This window comes from Syzygium oleosum, unplaced genomic scaffold (assembly GCF_021117445.2).
Source record: "Syzygium oleosum isolate NSW1041296 unplaced genomic scaffold, Sole_v2.1 Sole_v2.03, whole genome shotgun sequence".
Taxonomy (NCBI): domain Eukaryota; kingdom Viridiplantae; phylum Streptophyta; class Magnoliopsida; order Myrtales; family Myrtaceae; genus Syzygium; species Syzygium oleosum.
The window spans coordinates 12,882,688-12,903,825 of NW_026607487.1; the positions used below are offsets into that span (position 1 = coordinate 12,882,688).

General features: G+C 45.1%; 1 protein-coding gene and 1 pseudogene across 1 annotated transcript; both read right to left on the minus strand.

Moving 5' to 3' along the window:
• Positions 1 to 1,249: 1,249 nt before the first annotated feature.
• LOC115664678 (uncharacterized) lies at positions 1,250 to 4,651 on the minus strand (annotated as a pseudogene).
• A 1,571-nt stretch (positions 4,652 to 6,222) lies between these two features.
• LOC115664677 (uncharacterized) lies at positions 6,223 to 8,271 on the minus strand. The gene has a single exon (XM_030586573.1). It carries the CDS (start codon positions 8,269 to 8,271, stop codon positions 6,223 to 6,225), a length of 2,049 nt encoding a protein of 682 aa, XP_030442433.1.
• Positions 8,272 to 21,138: the final 12,867 nt, after the last annotated feature.

Genomic DNA, 21,138 nt, shown 5'->3' on the forward strand with positions numbered 1-21,138 from the left:
TATTGCTTGACTAGGGCTGATTTTGTGATTTCAACACATATTGTCTCAACATTTTGCTTCTTATTTAATACATGGGCGCCGGCCTCACTCTAATGGGCATACTGCCTTTAATGCCCCCTAGTTCATCTTTTTTTTTTCTTCTTTTTTTTTTTCAACATTTATATCTATGGGCATTGGCCTTGCTTTTACCAGGTACACTGCTTTTCCGTGCCCCTAGTTTTCACCTTTTTTTTTTGGGCTTATGGATTGGCCTAGACAAATTTAAACAATACAATGCTATTGAATTCTCAAGTCTTCATCTTTAGTCGACACTCCGGACCATGATGCTCGAACAGCGGTGACTTTTGCCTTGCCCCGGTGTTGGGGGCGATCACCAACTGAGTTCATGAGAAGCAAAATTGTAGGCTCAATTGGGTTGTTCAATGGATATAAGTGTGTAGGATAGAGAAAGAAACGCTTTTCGTCGTCCTAAGGCACTTGAATTCACGTACTAGTTCATTTGTAATAGAGGCACTCAAAGATTGATACAAGTGAAAGCAAGAAAAATTTTCTACTCATTTTCTCACCTCGATATGCCGACTCACCTCCGATTTGCCCCGGTGTGGGGTGGTTCTTGACAGGGGTAGTATGAAAGAAGCTTCACAAGTGTTTGAGCTCAAAAGGGTTAATCAAATGAGAGCCGATAGCATTTGCGATGGATGAATGAAATGCCTCTCATCACTTTAGTTGCCGTACCTTTTGTGAGATAACCCTTCACCTTGTGAACATGGAATTTTTCCGCTCAACTCATTAGGAATTAGTACATGGGACAGTGTATGGAACATGGCTTGCCTTTCATCATTCCGACACGTCTCATTTAGCATATTCAAGCATTTCCGCACCACTCATTAAATTGTCCATTTTAATGATCCTCAGTGGAATTGGCGACTTAGACAGATAAAAATCATTACAAAGTCCATTTTCAAAAGACATGGGCATTTTTGACTCATCATTCACATGCACAAGAAAGTTCATAACCGCATAACGATCAATCACCAAACATGACTTTGAGCATTCATTCAAAGAATTATTATCACGAGAAATGTTTCTCGTCCCTGTACTTCAGCCTCTTCGTCGTCCATCCTTCATTTCGTTGCGGTTGGATACCTGAAACACAAACACATGTACATATATGGAAATGTATGCATGACATGCATGACACTAAGTGATTTGGATTGCACGAGAAACAGCTTTCCAGCCTTGATTTCATTTATGGAAAATACTTCTTGACTGCGTCAGAGTTTACAGGTTTTGACAACTCGTGGCCATCCATTTCCACTAACACTAAAGCACCACCTGGCAGGATCTTTTTGATGACATAAGGGCCTTCATAAGTCGGGGCAAATTTGCCATGAGGGTCACGTACAATTGATATCACCTTCCTCAATACCAAGTCGTTGACTTTGAGGTGTCGGGGACGAATTTTTCGATTGAATGACTTCGCTACTCGTTTCTGATAGCATTGACCGTGACATATGGCTTGTAATCTGCTCCCATCGATCATGTTCAACTGTTCATGCCTTTGTCGTACCCATTCAGCCTCATCAAACTTTGCCTGAGAGAGAACCCTTAAGGACGAAATTTCGACTTCCACAGGTAGGACCGCTTCCATTCCATATACTAACGAAAAAGGGGTTGCTCCAGTCGAGGTGCGGATCGATGTCCGATATGCCATCAATGCATATGGAAGTCTTTCATGCCAATCGCGATAATTCTCAGCAGTCTTTGATAATATCCTCTTTATGTTCTTATTTGCCGCTTCAACTGCCTCGTTCATTTGAGGGCGGTATGGTGATGAATTAAGATGCCGGACCCGAAATGTATCGAGCAATCCATCCACGATCTTGTTGTTCAGATTGGAGCCATTGTCAGTGATGATTGCTTCCGGAACTCCGTAACGGGCGATGATATCGCGGCGAATGAACTTGGCCACGTTCTTTGCGGTGACATTAGCATATGAATTGGCCTCAATCCACTTCGTAAAGTAGTCGATTGCTACTAAGATAAATCTGTGTCCGTTTGACGCCTTAGGGTTGATCGGTCCAATCATATCTATCCCCCACATGGAAAACGGCCAAGCTTGAGACATCTGATGGAGTTTGTTCGGCGGAGCATTAATCCTATCTCCATAAATTTGACATCGATGGCAGCATCGCACATGCTGAATACAATCAGATTCCATGGCCAACCAATAGTACCCGAGTCGCATGATCTTCTTTGCTAGGAGATGGCCGTTCATGTGGGGGCCACATTCCCCTTCATGTATCTCTTTCATCAAACGATTGGCCTCTTTCGCGTCAATACATCTCAGTAACACTGAGTCATAATATCTTTTGTAAAGTGCGTCCCCGCTAATGAAGAATTTTGAGGCCAGCTTCATCAGATATTTCCTGTCTGATGCTTCACTTCCTTGAGGGAACTCACCTTTCTGCAGGTAATTCAGAATGTCATGGTACCATGGTCCTCCATCAGGCTCTTCTTCAATTACCATACAATAGGCTGGACGCTTAAGGATTTCAATCCTTAATGGTTCGATATCCAAGCCTTTTGTTGCTTGCAGCATTGACGATAACATGGCTAAAGCATCAGCGAACTGATTCTGAGACCGGGGTAGGTAATCGAATGATATTTTTTGGAATTCTTTCACCAGCTCTTCCAGAAACTCATGATACGGGACTAGTTTTGGATCCTGCGTTCGCCACTTGCCTTCGGTTTGCAGGATAATGAGGGCCGAATCGCCATAGACTTCCAATTTTTGGATCCCCATGTCAACAGCAGCTTGGAGGCCAAGGATACACGCTTCGTATTCCACGATGTTATTCGTGCAAGGGAAAGTCAATTTGGCAGCCACGGGGTGGTGCTGACTATCCGGGGAGACGAGAACTGCCCCAGTACCGGAACCAGATAAGTTGACTGCACCATCAAAGTACATGGTCCATTTGTTATTCGACGCAAATAAGATTTGCCTATCCATGTCACCATCTTCATCGGGGTCTTCCGCTTTTTCAGGATTTTCCGCTAACATGTCCGCTATGGCTCTGCCCTTTACGGACTTTTGCCCCAGGCTTTGCACGTCGAATTCTGAAATTAGAATCTGCCACTTGGCCAGCTTCCCCACCAAGGCTAGCTTCTCTAAGAGATACTTGATTGGATCATTCTCAGTTACTAGCAGAACTTGGTGATGGAGGGTGTATTGGCGTAGCCTGTGCAACACCCAGACCAAGGCTGCGCACGTCTTCTCAACCTCCGGATAGTTCGCCTCGGAGGTAGTGAATTTCTTGCTGAGATAATATATTGCGCGTTCCTTCCCATCGTCCGGCCTTTTTTGGGCCAGCATGGCTCCCAGCGATTCATCATGGATAGTTAGATACAAAATTAATGGAACTTCGGGCACTGGCGGGACCAGGATCGGGGAATGAGTCAGATAATACTTTATCTTTTCAAAGGCATCCTGACATTCGGCGTCCCATTCGATTTTCGCATTCTTCTTCAAGAGTTTGAAAAATGGCCTTGCTGTTTCTGACAACTGGCAGATAAATCTTGCCACATAATTTAACCGTCCCAACAAACTGCGGACTTCTTTGACAGTGGCCGGAGGCTGTAAGTCGCAAATGGCCTTTACCTTCGACGGGTCAATCTCGATGCCTTTGTTGCTGACCATAAACCCTAACAACTTTCCAGACTTTGCCCCAAATACACATTTCGCGGGGTTGAGGCGCAACTTAAACTTTCAGAGGCGATCAAACAACTTTTGCAAAACTTCGACATGGTCTTCGTCTCGTCTTGATTTCGCAATCATATCGTCTACGTACACCTCGATCTCCTTGTGCATCATGTCGTGAAATAACGCGACCATGGCCCTTTGATATGTTGCCCCGGCGTTTTTCAGACCGAAAGGCATCACCTTGTAGCAAAAGGTCCCCCACGGGGTTATAAACGAGGTCTTGCTCCTATCCTCCTTCTTCATACGGATTTGATTATACCCTGAAAATCCATCCATGAAGGAGAACAATTCGAATCTTGCAGTACTATAGACCAAGACATCTATATGTGGGAGTGGAAAGTCATCCTTCGGACTAGCTCGATTTAAGTCGCGATAGTCCACACAGACCCTGACTCGACCGTCTTTCTTTATCACTGGTACAATGTTTGATATCCAATCGGAGTAATGCGACACTTCGATGAACCCCACTTTTAGCAATTTCATAACCTCTTCCTCGATTTTCTTGGACAACTCTGGCTTGGTCCTTCGGAGTCTTTGCTTCCTTGGCAGTATGTCAGGGTCAGTTGATAGAGCATGCTCTACAATCTCTGGATCCAATCCCGGCATGTCAGCGTACGTCCAAGCGAACACATCCTGATATTCTTTAAGAAGGCGAACCATTCTTTCGACCTCTGCTTTCGAAAGACTTGCCCCGATCTTTATTTCCTTGACATTTTCATCATTATCCAAGTTTATGGTGATTGTTTGCTCCACTGTTAATGGCCTTGATTCCTCATGTCGCTTCCATTCACGCTCAATCCCCTTCGGATCATTGTCATCGCTATCGATATCTGAGAGATTCCCTTCATGCAAATCCGAATCACATGCGTCCTTACCATGATTATGCATAATTTGATGCCTGAGATGTGATGAGATGAGTTAGGACACAAAACATGGTACATGCCATTTTGAAAATGCTTTTGAAATTTTTTGGAAAAGGCTTTTAAGAGCTCATCCTCATGTCATCGGATTTCCTTGCTCATGAAGACTATGAAAACAGGGAGCACGTGGGACCCCAGCCCTCAGCGACCATCATAGGACTAGTTTGGTACGGTTCCACGTGTCCTTAATAAAACATGCACGCATTTCATTGAATTAAAAGGATAAGGCCGCATTACAACACATACCGCCCCGAACCAACGGCTCAAGATTCGGGGCTAAACAAAGTTTTCATTACAAACGAGTTTAGATTAGCAAATTGAAACAACGCTAAGCTCCCACGCAGGGGAGAGAACATAAAGCAAATAACAACACTAACGGGAACCGCCCTACTCTGCAGGGTCGGCGACACTTCCAGAAGATTCAGCTTCTTCACACGTCAGGATAGTGCATATGACATTCTCCTCGAATAGCTTAGCTATACTGTCGATGGCCGCCTCTTCCTCATGTAGCATCTTCGGAGGCCCGGGGAACATCTCTTTCAATAGGGGGAGTAATAGGCCTTGGCAGCCTTTTTCCACTCCAATATGTCCGCCATGGTCCCCCTGACCTGCGCCTCGGCCTCCTTGGTTGCCCCGGCCTCCGTCGCTACCTCGACCTCCACAACCACTTCGGCCTCCATTGTTACCTCGACCCCTAGAGCCGCCTCGGCCTCCGCGATTACCTCGGCCTCCATCATTGCCTCGACCTCCGTTGTCCCGACTTTCACGATTGCCTCGGTCTCCATTATCTTGGCTTCTCTGATACCCTAAGCCTTCCCTCTTCGCACCTTTTCCGACTTCGATGGGTTTCCGAATCCCTTGCCCATGCAATCCAAGGCCTTCCCCGTGGTTGTACCCGTTTGCGAGCATAATTTTTCCAGCTGCTAGAGTTGGCTTGGACAGTTCAGGAGTGCCCATGAGTGAGCCAACGGGAACGTGGACCATAGATACCAATTCCAGAGTTTGGAAACTGGATTCCTCTTTGCATTCGGGCTCCACGTACGGGATGGCTGTCTCGTGATAGACTTTGAAGTCTGTTTCTCCATGTACTGTAACAAGCTTGCCGTCGACCACAAACCGCACCTTCTGATGGAGACTAGAGGGTACAGCACCCGCGGTATGAATCCATGGTCTTCCTAATAGAAAGTTGAATGCACTCGGGATGTCTAGTACCTGAAAAAGCATCAGAAACGTCACGGGACCGACCAGGAGTTCCAACTCTATCTCTCCTATTACTTCCCTTCTAGTGCCGTCGAACGCTCGTACGGGATTTTTGGCAGTACGCATCTTCCCTAGATCGACCTTTAAGAGACGGAGAGTGGCTAACGGGCATAAATTCAAAGCGGAGCCATTATCGATCAATGTCCTTGCGACCATCATATCGTGATACTTAACTGAAATGTACAAGGCTTTATTATGATTCCGGCCCTCTACCGGAAAGTCTTCGTCCGCAAAAGAGATTTGATCCTTCAACAGGATGGTCCCCACAAATTCCTCTAACTAGGCTTCGTCGATCGTCTCCGGGACATGAACCTCGTTAAGGACCTTTAATAAGGCATCCTTGTGTTTCTCAGAAGATTTGAAAAGATCCAGGAGAGAGATTTGGGCTGGCATTTTCCGCAGTTGGTTTACCACGTTGAATTCACTCGTTTTTATTACTGCCAAAAATTGCTTTGCGTCTTCTTCGGTCACTGCTTTTTTCTCAATTCCCCCGGCAGGCGCATAGCAGCGACCTGATCGGGTGATAGCATCCACTTCATCCGTTTCGTAATCCCACGGGACCGCCTTAGTATTGAAATCCGGAGGGGCTTCAAGGATTATGGCCCCTTCTTCTTCTAGGGGTGGCAGCTCAATTACAACTCGCGTCATATCCTCCCTTCCAACCTGGATTGCTGATAATTCTTCAGTTGCGAGATCAATTATCACTGGCTCGACATCCTCCACCTCCTGATCACTAGCATAATCTTCATCAGAGAAGTATATCACGACCAGTGTTGTCATGGCGACTAATCCCTGTCCCATATCAGCACTCCAAATTACGCCCATGCTCATCATTCTACGAACATAGTCTAATTTTTCTTCCATCATCACATCCTTTCCTCCTTCGTGGTGTCCAGCTAGCTGAAGAATTTCGTATAGCCTTGGGATGTTCACCATGAAGGTTTGTTTGCTCACATTCGCTTTTTCGAACACCACATTTACGCCCTCGGCATGGTCGGGCAAAGGATTTTGCTTCACATTGGGTCGCGCTCTCTCGAACGATAGAATTCCCTTGTCCAACAAGTTTTGAATCTTAATCTTTAGTGCAAAGCAATTGTCCGTGTCATGCCCCCTTTCCCCCCGGTGGTATTCGCATGTCTTAGTCATGTCAAACCCAGGGAACCTTGGAGGATTGTCCCTAGGTACTTCTTTGGCTACCATCCTCCTCTCAATGAGCATGGGCAACAACTTTGACAAGTATTTTGGCAGCGGGGAGAATTCCCTATGAGGAAATCTCTTATTTCGATCATACCCTTGGGGCGCATGCCCTTGTACGATTGATGGCTTTTGTGGGGGTGCTGAGAAAGACTTAGACGGTTCTTGGACAAATGCGACTTCGACAGCAGTTTCCTTGTTCTTCTTTGTTGGGAATCCTTTGCTATTCCCTGCGGGCATTCTCCCATCGACAATAGCCCATTCTACCCCTTCGCCCACTTCCACCAGTTGGGAAAATGTTTGACATCCAGAAGTTAACATTCCGTGAAAATACTCAGGTGGCAGGGTTTTCAGAAAAAGTTGCCTCATCTCCCTCTCGATCAGCGGGGGCTTTACTTGTGATGCCATTGTCCTCCATCTTTGAGCGAATGCCTTGAAAGGTTCATTCCTTCTCTTTTCTAGCTGAACCAAGTCTTCTCTCGTGGGGATGATTTCAGAGTTGAACCTGTACTGCTGAAGGAACTCTTCGGCAAGATCTTCCCATGCTGTGATCGTCTCAACATCCAGCGCAATGAACCATGACAAGGCAGGGCCAATCAAGCTATCTTGGAAGGTCTGGATGAGGAGTGGTATGTTGTCGGAATAACGAGCCATTTTTCTCAAGTAATACTTGAGATGAGTCTTAGGGCAACTGGTGCCATCATATTTCATGCTAAATTCCGGTTCCTTGAAGGTTTCAGGGACTTTCACTTTAGCATACGGAGATAACTTATCAACCCCTCGCATCTCGTACCCTTGAAGAACACAGAGTCGTTCCTCCATCTTGGCTAGGCGCCTTGCGCTTTCCTCATCGAGGCGGGAGATAGGCTCCTTCCTTGGAACAGGGTCCAGATTTACAATGATCGGTGTGACAGAAGGGGAATCTGATGCTGTCCCCTTTTCAGGAGGATCCGTGGCATGTGGATCAATGGCTAATGGGGGAGTATGCCCTGACGAGGTGGGGACAGAAGCCTCGGTGGCATGTGCAGGCGGAGGATCCTTGAGTTTCTGACTTATTTCGGCCATCATGGCGGTAAGTTGGGCCAGTTGGTTTTCCATGTTGGTCATGCGCGTATTGGCTTCTTCGCTCTCCATTCTGACTTTTGCACGGGTTCGGATCGGGGATCTCCTTTTAGCCGTCTCGGTTATCTTGGTGGAACGGATGCACCAGCTAAAGCCCGGTTGTGACGGCTACAGGAAAAAGCTCCTCAATCTCGATTTCACTCTCCGCGCGTTGATTGAGCTCGAATTGACAAATACGGACGGTTCGTAATCACCTGAATCATAAATAAGCAAGCATACATAAGCACATGATTCATATAGAATACCGGTCCATGACAATGGTCTAGCCGCTTTCATTCATTAAAATGTTCTTAATTGAGTAACACTCCTAAACTTGAAAAGTGAACTAAAAATTGAAAACTCAAAGCTCCTAAACGTCAAGCTAATAAAACAAAATAAGATAAAATAAGAATCCTAAGACAGATGAACTAAAAACGGAATGACTAAACCCAAAACGACAAACTCAATCTATCCTACTCCTCTTGATCTATATGCGAATGGGAAGCCAATGCTCGACGCAACTGCCTATTCTCCTTGGCAACACGCTTCAAGCTTTCTTCGGCCTTCTCTGTTTTCCTCTTGAGATAGTTGATTTCTGCTTGGCGCGTTGGCTTCTTGGTCACGTCCGGGATCTTTGGGAGAAACTCGGTCAGGATCTTATGCCGACGGATGTATCGGGCCGTGGCATAATAAGTCTTTTCTTTCCCTTCGAGCTCGTCTTCAGGCCAATTTAACTTCTGAGCATGGCAGGCGAGCCAAGCCTGTTCAGCATGGCGAAGCTCTCTTTTGTAATCTCCTCCTTTTCTGGTAAATCGGACTTGTAGCGAATCTGGCTTGAGAGGAGGTGGTAGATCCTGGACGACCCGATATTGGCGGGCCACTCGGAGCGGGTAGTAGGAAGTGATGCCGGTGATTCTGTAACATCCTGAATTTTGACCCGTTACCGGGACCAATGAAGTGTATGTTAATGCTCGTTTGATTTTAGTAAGTCGCGCTCTAAACCCAATTTAGGACTTCGGGTATCAACGGGTGATTTTGGGCGAAATCTGTATAAAGTTAGGTGCGGAATGGTATGAATTGGTAGTGAAAATTTTATGGCGGGCCTTGGGATTTAATTCAGGCATTAATTATTGGAAATTAGAAAATAACAGTGGCTGTGATCTTTTGTTCATGGGGTCGTGATGGGCCGATCGGGACACAAGTTGGGTTTTTAGAACCGGTATTTTATGGCGAGAAAGTTCCGTGAAGGATCGGAATTAATCCGATGCCGTTTGGTGGGAGAAAAATGAGAATTTACGGTTTTACCCCTCAAAATTTCCGGACTAATTTTCGAGGGCTTAAAGAATGATTTTTTTTAAGGATCCGACACCATATTATGCTGGTCATGCATATATAGGACCGGTATGGACAAAAATTGGAATTTCGGTTCGGGATCGAAAAATTACGAAAATGCCCCTAGGGCTATTTTGGCTAATTCCGAAAATTGGACAAATTTGGGGGAATTAACCAAGGTTAATTAGGCTAAACCAGGTCTGGTCAGCCTTTGGTTAGGGGCAAATGACCATTCTACCCTTGAATTATTGGATGAGTATGAATCATGACCATTGGATCAAGGGCAAAAGTGTCTAAAGGCCTAGGATCTTGACATGTGGAATCCACTAGCTCAAATTTGACCCATTTTGACCAGCCCTTTCTCTCTCTCTTCAGTCACTCACGCCAGCTTTCTCTCTCTCTCCCGTCCCCCCCTTGAATGCCGTTCTCTTCCTCCTCCGTTCCTCTTCCGTTTCTGCTCAGCCAGCTACTGTTCACGCCGGAGCAAGCCACACCGCCGGAGCTGCTGGCCGTCTGACCACCACCGTCGCCCCAGCTGACCAGCACCGCCTCACCCTTCCTTTCTCTTCCCTTTTCTATTCAGCCGAGTATCATCGCCACCGCCGGCTTGCCCCCGGAACGCCGCCGTCGATTTTTACCGTGTGTCGGTGATCGACCGCCCGTTCTCGTCGTCCCGAATCGGAATTAGGCGAGTATAAATCCCTAAACCCTTAATTAGTTTAATTGTGCATTTTAGAGGGTAATTAGGGGGTTAACTAAGCCTAATCATGGTCTATTTAGGTCTAATGTTGTGTGGGGTGATTAGGGGACCTAATTAATGCCTAATGAGATGATTTAATGGTGGATTAAGGCCCAAAACAGCCCTTGTTCTGGTACTGTTCACAAAGTACCGAAAATGTGCATATTTGTCTAAGTTTTGCACAAATTGAATTCAATGATTCAAGGCTTGGAATTAAATAATTAAGGTGTTAATTAGGCTCATTTGACGCTTAATTAGGTGTATTTGGTGGTTGGATGTTTAGGGTAAGTGATTAGGCCCTAATGAGATAGTTTAAAGGTGGTTTAGTACCTAAATGTGAATTTTTCCTGGTACTGTTCATGGAGCTCCGAAATTGTGTAAAATTGTCTAAGTGTGGCACTAATTAAGTTCAAGTACTAATGACTTGGAAGTGGACATTTTGGGGATTATTTAGGCTTATTTGAAGCTTAAGTAAGTGTATTTGGTTGTTGGGTGATTGGGGTTTGAGATTAGAGCTTAATGAGGGTGTTTAATTATGGTTTAGTGGACAAAATGTGTCCTCCCCTGGTACTGTTCATTCAGTACCGAATTTGTGAAATTTATCCAAGTTGAACATTGAATGGTTTATTGATTGAGGGCTGGAAATTTAGTCATGTTATGGATTGATTGGGACTTGTCTAAAGCCTATTAAGTGGCCCCGTGTTGATAAGAACAACTATTGAGATGGATTTGCCCAAGGCGGGCCCTTAGCGCATTGAATTACCTTGGAATGAATGCGCGAATGAATGTGGGATTTGTTGAACCAAAGTGGAATTATATTGAATGTGCCAAGGATGCATTGAGTTCGTTGACTTGATGAAGCCGAGAGTGCGTTAGATTCATGGGCTCGGTAAATAATAGAATTTGGCATGTTGGTTTGAGTGTTGGCATGAATTCCCGAGTGTATCAATTGTTGGCCTACGGGTCGATTTATCAATTGTGGCCTTCGGGTCGATTTATCAACTGTTGGCCTTCGGGTCGGGCCTACGGGTCGTTATAATCAATTGTGGCCTTCGGGTCGGGCCTACGGGTCGATTTATCAATTGTGGCCTTCGGGTCGGGCCTACGGGTCGATTTATCAACTGTTGGCCTTCGGGTCGGGCCTACGGGTCGTTATAATCAATTGTGGCCTTCGGGTCGGGCCTACGGGTCGATTTATCAATTGTGGCCTTCGGGTCGGGCCTACGGGTCGATTTATCAACTGTTGGCCTTCGGGTCGGGCCTACGGGTCGTTATTATCAATTGTGGCCTTCGGGTTGGGCCTACGGGTCGATTTATCAATTGTGGCCTTCGGGTCGGGCCTACGGGTCGATTTATCAACTGTTGGCCTTCGGGTCGGGCCTACGGGTCGTTTTATCAACTGTGGCCTTCGGGTCGGGCCTACGGGTCGTTATCTCCAACTGTGGGCCTTCGGGTCGGTATAACTGCACGTGATTTGCGTTAATGTCAAATGCCTAACCTGCAGGGCTATGAGACAATGTATTGGGCTGTGAGCCCGGATGAAATTATGTTGATGTGCTGGTTCATTGGTTGATGCGTTTTATTTACCCTTCTGGAGGTGCACTTTAGCCTAGTTTAGAATTAGGGGTTTTGTACTTGCTGAGTTTTATCTCACGGTTGTTGGAAAACCGATATTTCAGACCCCCGGCAGTAAAGATGGCGGAGCCGCTCGTGCGTTTTGGGATTTCCCACTTCATCGAGAAGACCATGTCGGTTCATCCAGTAGGAGAGGGGAATATGTACATTAGGTATTATACTTTAGTATGGGCTATATCTTTTTGACTGAAGCCCATCTTAGTTCAGCTTAGTACCCTGGCCACTGATCCTTTTTGTTGTCTGAGGCCGCGACTCGTTTTGTTGTGGCTCTTTGTAAGTGGATACTGTATAAGCTTCTAAATGTTTATAAAAGAGTAAAGTTGTTTTTATTTGGTGATCGTTTATGTGCGGCTATCCTTGGTCTCTGTAAATTCTGTCTGGGTGATATATATTTACTTATATATCGTGCTTCCGCATGTGACGTGATCTCTGTGTTGGGTTTTGGGTCGATGACGTAACTTGGGAGCGCCGCACTACTATTTCGACCTATAAGCGGGATGCTCATGCTTCGTGGGGTACGGGGCGTGACAGATTCCCAGTAATGGGATTGGTTCATTATTGCCATAAGAGAGACGTCCCTCACGAAGTCGGAACCACTTAGCTTGCCATAGGAAAATCTTGGTTTTCGGATTTTTCAACAAATTTACCCATTCTGAGAAAGAAAGATTCGGAGTTCGATCCTGATGATTCTTAAATGCCTCAATAGGGTGATTAGACTCACTAATGTCATTGATATTCATGCGAATACCAAATTCACTTGTATGAGAGAAAAACCAGATTTGTAAAAGCTCGACAGGAGCACGGAAAACTTTTTCTTCATTTTCTTTAAATCGGGTGAGTGATAAAAATGTTTCAGCCAAGATAGTATTAACAAAGCTAACTCCACCACATACTTGTTTGACCACCCATGCAACGGAAGGATCAATAGCATTCTTGCGAAAGGGAAAAATTATGAACCCAAAGAAAGCTAGAAGGAAGATCTTACCTTTTAAAAGGGTCTCAGCATTTGCAAAACACTGACCTAAGAAAGAAAGTGGGCATGCATGGCAGTTATCTTTTAGCACCCTTCCGATTTGATTCTTGTTCATCCTAAGAGAGTCAGACAAAATTGATTCCGATTCAGACCTGAGGGGTGGATCGATTAACTCCAAATCCAAAGGTTTTCCTATGGCAACGCTATATTCTTCCAAAGTCGGAGTCAACTCATGCTTATGGAATATGAACGTGGACGTTTGGGGACACCAAAAATGGGCTATTGCTTGCATGACCCCACTTTGGATGTCGATGTCGAGAAGAGGCAAAAGGCGACCAAGTTTGTTCTCCACATAGGCTCGGCCCTTACGATCCAACTGATCCCACCAATGCTTGAGCTCGGCCTTCGGAGTAGGAACGAATCAAATGTCGGATCTTCCCATTGCATATAGACCAAGACTCGACCAACCTAACTGTCATAGACCAGCCAAAGCATAAAAGTAAGTAAATTGCAAAAGAAAATGGTAGGAAACTTACTTCACCAAACAATTACGACAACCACATAGACATACGCATGAAGCGTGTGGCTCGACTTCTATTCTAAACGGCTTAACAAATTGGAGCTACGAGGGTGGAATGACTAGTCGCGGCCTCGCGTACTAAGCCAAGTCCTCGCGACTCCGGCTCAGTCGGGAATGATACCTCAATGCGACGCGGCCTCGCGGGCAAAGGTAAACATTTTCGACACCAAGAAAGAAGCTTTCGGGATTGAGTTGGGCAACCTCTACTACGCGGCCTCGCGGTCGAAGTCGTATCCAACTCAATACCAACCTAAACATTCCTAGTGCGGCCCAGGACCGACGGCGGGTTGTGTGTGTGCCATAGTGTAGTGCTAATGCAACAAAGGCATACACAACAATTCATATGCAATCACCACTTCAAAAAAATGCAAAATAAACATTCATTCCAAAACCCCCAAACCTGCAAAACAAGGGTTAACAATCATCTATTCCCTTATAACTCCCAACTGCAAGAACATTCACATTAAGGACATAATTGAACAAGATAACCGGCCTAAGTCCACTAAGAATTTTATCAAGTCCCCAGCGGAGTCGCCAAGCTGTCGCGACCTCCCCGAATCGTCCCCGGCCGCCTAAGGGGTTAGGCTAACGGATTACTAAGTTAAACCTAGCTCGAGCTCTCCCAAGCCCATACCAATTCGCGACTTAAGTTTAAGTTGTTAACATGCAAATCAATTTCATCTAGGAGTCGCCACTAATCAGTTTTTGACAGGTTGATTAGACACCTAAGTAAAGCACGGGAGAAATGCTTCACTTCTACGAACCAGAGATTCAATGGGTACGGGGACTTGATTACACTAATTGACTAATTAGTGCCCTTTCGGTACCTAATCTTTGCTCAATTCACCACCTACGTGTTCACACTAATCGGGAGTCTCAAAATTCCATTCCTAACTAAGCCAAAGAAAGCAACAGTCAACGCCTAGACCTAACATGCATAGTCAACTACGTGCGAGGTTAAATTAAACACGCAATTCGAAGTGTGTGAACCAAGCAACGTGCAATCAAACATGACACTAATCACACCATAGGGCAAAAAAAATAAAATTCCAAAGTCTAAATAAATTTTTTTATTTTTCGAAATTTTTTAATGTTTTTTTTAAATAATTTTTAATATTAAAATAATAAAAATAACATAAAATCGGATTCGGGTCGGATCTCCACGTCCGACCCGGATCGGGACCGACCCGGGCGCGCCGGCCCGGGTCCACGACCGGACCGGGTTCATTTATTGAGCCCGGTCTGGCAAACAAAATAAAGAAAAAAAAAGGGGCCCAGCTCGAAATTTTTTAGAAAAACAAAAGCCCAGCCCACTATAAATAAAGAAACTAACAACACTTCAGCCCAAATTCGGATTTTGGCCCACCCACGAAAGGCCCAAGACCTAATAAAACACTAAAGCCCACACACTAAATAAAACCCTACCCGGTCAGACCCGCGACCCGACCCGGACGTGAGAGACCCTACTCGGTTCGCAGCCGCCACGCCACGCCGCGCCCAGGGACTCGCCTGAACACCGGCCACCGCTCCTACGTGGAGCGCATGCCCGGCCACCGCCACACGCTGGCCGGCGTGGACGCCGGCCTCCCCGAGCCCCGGCCTCCGCGGCCGACGCTCCACCTTGGTCAGCATCGCCGCCCCGACGAGGGGCGGCGAGCGTCCTCCAGCCGGGTCGCCACCTGGCGACCGGCGACCACCTGGGACCGACCGGTCGAACCTCGGCGAGAGGCTGGCAGGTCGATCGGTCGAGAACCGGCCAGATCCCGACGGGGGACTGGCCGCCTTACCTCACCTCGCGGTCGCGCCCGGACCGCCGCCCTGCCCGCGGGCCTCCTCTGCCCGCGTCACCGCCGCGGCAACCAACTCCCAGCCGGGACCATCCGGCGTTCCAGCCCCCAAACAGAAAACGCAACGAAACAGAGACAGATTCGAGAAACGGTTCAGGCATATCATCAAACACCTTGCAAGCGTCGACGGAAGCGAGGGATTTCAAGCACGGTCGAGGCTCAAACACATCCGAAATTCACACACAACAACACGCAGAGCAGTAGGATCGAGCCCGAGGTGTCACGGGTCGGAACTTGCGCAAGCCGGACGGCCGCGAGCTCCGGCCAGTGACCCCCCCAAAAAACTGAGTAAAAACGAAAGCAGGGGAGGCGGCCACGGTCCCTACCCGACTCGGCGGTGGCGAATGGAGGGCGAACACGGTGGATCGGGCTGCACCCGCGCGCCTCGAACACCTACGAGCCGGGATCCTCGGGAGACCGACCCCGAATCGAACCCAAACCGAAACAAAACCCGGCAAGCGCTCGAGACCGGGACCTACCGTGACAGAGGATCGTCGGCCGCGGCTTGGGCACGGCCGTCACCAGCGGAGGACCGACGTCTCTCTCTCTCTCCGGAACTCTCTCTCTAGGATCTCTCAGTTCTCTCTCTCTCTCTCTAGGATCTCTCCGTTCTCTCTTCACGACCAGATCTGGTCTTAAAGGACTTGGCCGGCACGTCCGCGTGGCCCCTGCTGCCGGCAGGCACGCATGGCCTCTGCCACCGCCTGGCTGCCGCGGCCAGCCGATCTGGCGACCCGCGGATCGCGCTGCCAGCCCCCCTCGCGCCTCTGGCTCCTGTTCCGTCCATCTGTGGCGTTCTGCCACTGTTCCTCCCCCGTACGTTCTGAAATGTTGACTGGGGAGGGGGAGGTGAACAGTGCGCGGGCCGGGCCGTGGGAAATGGGCCGGCCCGCGTGAAAATAGAAAAGAGAGCATGGGTCGCGCGCAATAAAAGCAAAACGGGGGGAAAGTATGGGCCGACGAACCCGACCTGAAAATTTTATGTATTTATTTTTTTTAAAATTTTTTTATATGAATATGTCCTAATAGGCCTTATTAATGTAAATGTACCTAATGTCTATATGCCATGCAATTCAATGAAAATATTTTTTGTTTAGTGGTTTAAAAATTAAACCCTAAAATTTTTTATACGATAAAACCCTGAATGATTTGAGCAAAATTTAGGTGTCAACAAGGTCATAAATGGATTACACAATAAGCTTAAGTGAAATTTTAAATTTTTAAATTTTTTTAATTTTTATATTCTTTATATTCTTTTTCTTTTTTTCTTTTCCTTTTTCCTTTTCTATTTTTCTTTTTTCTTCTTCCCCACCGGCAGCCGGCCACAAGCGAGGGACAAGCTCGTCGGAGGCCGATGAAGCTTGGGCTTGCCAGCCACTGATGAGGCCGAGGCCTTGCCAGCCACTAGTGAGCCTTGAACCTTGTCGGCCTCACCAGATCAGCGAGCTCGAGCTTTGCTGGCCTCCGGTGAGCTCATCCCTCGCTGTGGCCGGTCATCGGCCATTGCCGTGGCCAGCCACCGGTGGGGGAAGAAGAAAAAAGAAAAAAAGAAAAGGAAAAAGGAAAAGAAAAAAAAGAAAAATAATTAAAATATGATTTTGAAAAAAATAAATATTAAAATGAGTACACAGAGGAAAATATGATTTTTCATACCAAATGGCGAAAAATATTTTCTAGCTCATTTCTAGGTTTCAGCCGAATATCAGAAAATATTGTTATTTTCCTAAAAACATTTTCCAGAAATGTTATATTTTCCGCGAAACAAACAGAGCCTCAATTTTTTTTAAAATATTTGTATTGCATGAAGATATTTTAGCAGTACAATTTTTTAAAATAATTATAAGAAATAAGCTTTCCTAGATTTAGTTAAATGGGTCGGGTCGGGTCGGGTATAGATTGGGTACAGGTCAGGTCGAGTCAGGTATGGATCAAGATTTTACCATGCAATAAATGGGTCATAAACGGGTTAAACGGACCATTTATGACCCGACCTAAACCCGACCCGACCTACCTGTTTAACAGGTCTAGTTTTTGGTAACTTTATACCTTTTTTTTTTCTTATTGTTGATGATAAAAGTTTATTAGAGTTCATCTAAACAGATTAGTTCTCAAATATGTTTGGGCACATACATCATCTGAAAGGCAGAAACCTCAAAGCCGGGCTATCTAGTTATTTAAAAAGGGCATTATTTTTTTGTCAGATAAAAAGGGCATTATTATCTAGTGGGGAAAGCACCAAAAAGGTCTAAAACCTATTGTACTTGTGCCAATTCAGTTTTAAACCTTTCAATTATATCAATTGAGTCCTAAACATTTTGACGATTTATCAATATAGTCCAAATTAGCCGAAAATCGCTAGTATGGACGCTGGCCGTTTCACGTGAGCACGATTGGCGCTGACGTGGACAAAATTTACAATTTACTTAGTTTTGATGGTAGTCTGGCATGCTTTTTGAAACAATAGGGTTGATTGGTACACATTACACGGTCGTGGATATTGTTAATGTTGCAATTTACTCTCTCTTTTTTTTCCTCCTTTTACCATAGCCATGTAATGGTCTTTCGAAGTAGATTCTTGATTGAACGTATAAGAGTAGGTTGTCTTTTATGGAACATTTTAATATATAAGAGTTCTTTATTTGGTTCGCCTTAAATTCTTGCTTTCCTCGAACCTTTGGCAACGGAAAAAAAAAGTTATAACAAAGTTTCAAAAACAGTGAAAAATGTAAATGCGAACCATATGTTAATACTATAATAAGATTATATGTCAGATATTTGTATTTGAAATGTTTTAGGGGTTAATATTCGTAAGGAAGAACATAAATGGCTAATTGTGAAGAAAAAATGTTGTTTTAAATTCATGCAAATTGACTAAAATAGAAAAAAGGGAAGATCGAGACACGTGACGGGCGCATGTGGACCAATAATTTCTAGTTTGGGAGCGAATCATTTTGGCCTCGTACGTCTCTTATTATTCAATTTGGGTGCGCGTGGACTACACATGGTTCAATCACTATTATGTTCAGATGACAAGCACCTAAGCATTAATTAACACACCATCCAAAGAAGAAAGATAACTTATCACCATTACTAAGAAAGGTAGATCCATGACGGCCTTGCTAGATGATGCCAAAGTCCTAAAGACTTTAAGCACCGGGCATGTTCATATCCCGCTTAACATAACGTGATGCGTCTCGATGAGATACGACACGATAGATCAGCGTGATTCTGTCCGAGTCGATCCTTCGGCTAAGTCCTATGCATTTTTTGTTCATTATGAGTAAATTTTTGTAGTTCCATTATTTCATGCACTTTTATTAGAAATCTTACTTATCGGTTGTTTTTTTTTTTGGTAAGGATCTTACTTATCGGTTGTTCACGTCACATGGCATTTCAAAAGTTTTCGATCTCACTTTCACGGAAATGGGCATCGAAAAGCAAACGCTAGTTTCGATTCATCACATATTCTATTGCTTTAGTTGCGCATATTTGGTTTTCAGGGCTAGATCACACAGATTTCCTTTTTTTGTAGTTCGAATCTCCTGAAAAAATGGGGATTCGAACTACCCACCTCATCCTTCTCAAGTAGAAAGGGTGGCCACTGGGGCAAACCCCAGTTGTTACACGCATTTCCTTTGACCGTTACATGTTTGTGAGACTGATTCAATTAGAAACTGCACTAGTTTTCGAAGTTTTCCAATTCTTCTTTTCTCTCTCTCGGATGCGTGAAGATTTCCATCAAGAAGTTATCAATATATACATCACGGCTCTGTAGACGACTTGAAATCAATTATCTCCATCATAGTCGGGCGTAAATAATTTCATATTGGGATCGATTGCCAAGATTATGATCGGCATCTTAACCGATTAAGGAGGGTTAGTAAATATATTTCATGGACCTACCTAAGGTTAGTAAAACGCTTTGATGCGGTGGATGAGTCCATCGTGCGACACCCGCCTGAAAGTGACCGGTGAAACCGAAGACCACGATGCCGAACTAACGGAGGCGACGCAAAAGCAAGACGGAATCACTAGCTTTTTAAAGCTCTTTTTCAACGTGAAAGGCGAATATAACATTATAAACTATCTCCTCATCTTCGCGGGCCAAAGGCAACTAGTGAAGAAGCCCGTCGCATTCATTTCGTCAAACATAATGCAAGCAAGGCCTCTTAAAGCAATCTCCCACGTATCCCAAGCTATTTACATCAACATCTAATAACTTATACAAACTAAATTTTACAATCTGTGCTTTCTCTTTTATGATACAAAAATTAGTTCGGCATAAATGTGGCGTGAGTATATCTCGAGAAAACAAGATTAGAGTGCTTTCGGATGTTGAAAATATGTCTCGAGTTTGAGCACGTAACGAAACCCGACCCTTGATGAATTAGTATTTGCGGACGTCCAAATATAAGCCATGGAAATCAAGAGTTTCCTTTTCGGTTTAAAAGTTTCGTTGCTCAAGGATCCCAAACAAAACAAGAAAAGGAAAATCTAAGTGAGTCTTCTTCTTTGACTCGGTCAACATGGGTGCAAAATAAAAGATAACGATTATCTATCGAACTCGGGAAGAAATTAGCAGGATTGAGTCCAACGTTGGCCTAGAAGACTTTGACTGTGAAAGGGGAAATTGTGGACTTCTTGCCACGTGTGTCAGAGAAAGTTGGATTCGGAAAAGGAAATAAGTATATTTGCATGGAGTCCACATTGACCGTGGAACCTAAGCATAAATACGGGCTGTTATGTTTTTGGCCGCACCGAGGTCTTGGTGCGCTATTGTTGATGAAGAAGACTTCTTGAAGTGCCGTTGGCTTGTGAGTGCTTGGTGTGCGAAGACGTGCAGAGGGAATTCGTGAATTACATCCATGAAGTTAGTGTTGAAGCCGATTAAATTCTTGTGGTAATAATTTGTATATAATTCCTTCGCGAGATTGAGAGATTATTTCATGAGGAATTGTGGGGCTAAACACTGCATGCGTTATTAGGTATAATTGGGGCTTGGAAAACACTGAGAGTGTTTGAGTGGCTCGAGTATGGTTGTAATCTCCGTTGTATCGCTTGATCTATAGTGGAATTCCGTGCTGCTCTCCCCGTGGATGTAGGTCACTATGATCGAACCACGTAAATTTGGTGTCCGATTTATTTTCTTGTTCTGTCAAATTTATTGTTGGATCGCTTGGCTTTCGCAACAATTGATATCAGAGCTAGGCCTGCTTAAGTTGAAGCGAATCGATGGCGACAGAAGAAGGAAAAGTGAGAATCGACAGATTTGATGGGAAGGATTTTGATTTCTGGAAGAGGTAGATTGAGGATAATCTATATCAGATGAAATTGCACTTGCCCCTATCTGGGGAGAAGTCAGAAACGATGAAGCAAGCTGATTGGGACTTGCTGGATAGACGAGCTTTGGGTGTTATTCGGCTGACGTTGGCACGTAACGTCGCGTTTAACATCGTGAATGAGAAGACCACTGCGGGTTTGATGAAATCCCTGTCGGACATGTACGAGAAGCCCTCTGCGATCAACAAAGTCTATTTGATGCGACGTCTGTTTAATTTGAAGATGAGCGAAGGTGCGTCAGTTGTTGATCATATTAATGAATTCAATGTGATCGTTAGTCAATTGAGTTCAGTTGACATTGACTTTGAAGATGAGGTACATGCTTTGATTCTATTATTCTCATTGCCTGATAGTTGGAATACTATTGTTACTGCTGTTAGTAATTCCTCTTGGTCAACAAGTTTGACGTTTGATGGCGTTCGAGATTTAATTCTAAGTGAAGACATCCGTAGAA

What these genes read in the sequence shown, in the direction of transcription:
- LOC115664677 (XM_030586573.1), bottom strand. Translation starts at nt 8,271, where the DNA reads ATGGAGAGCGAAGAAGCCAATACGCGCATGACCAACATGGAAAACCAA.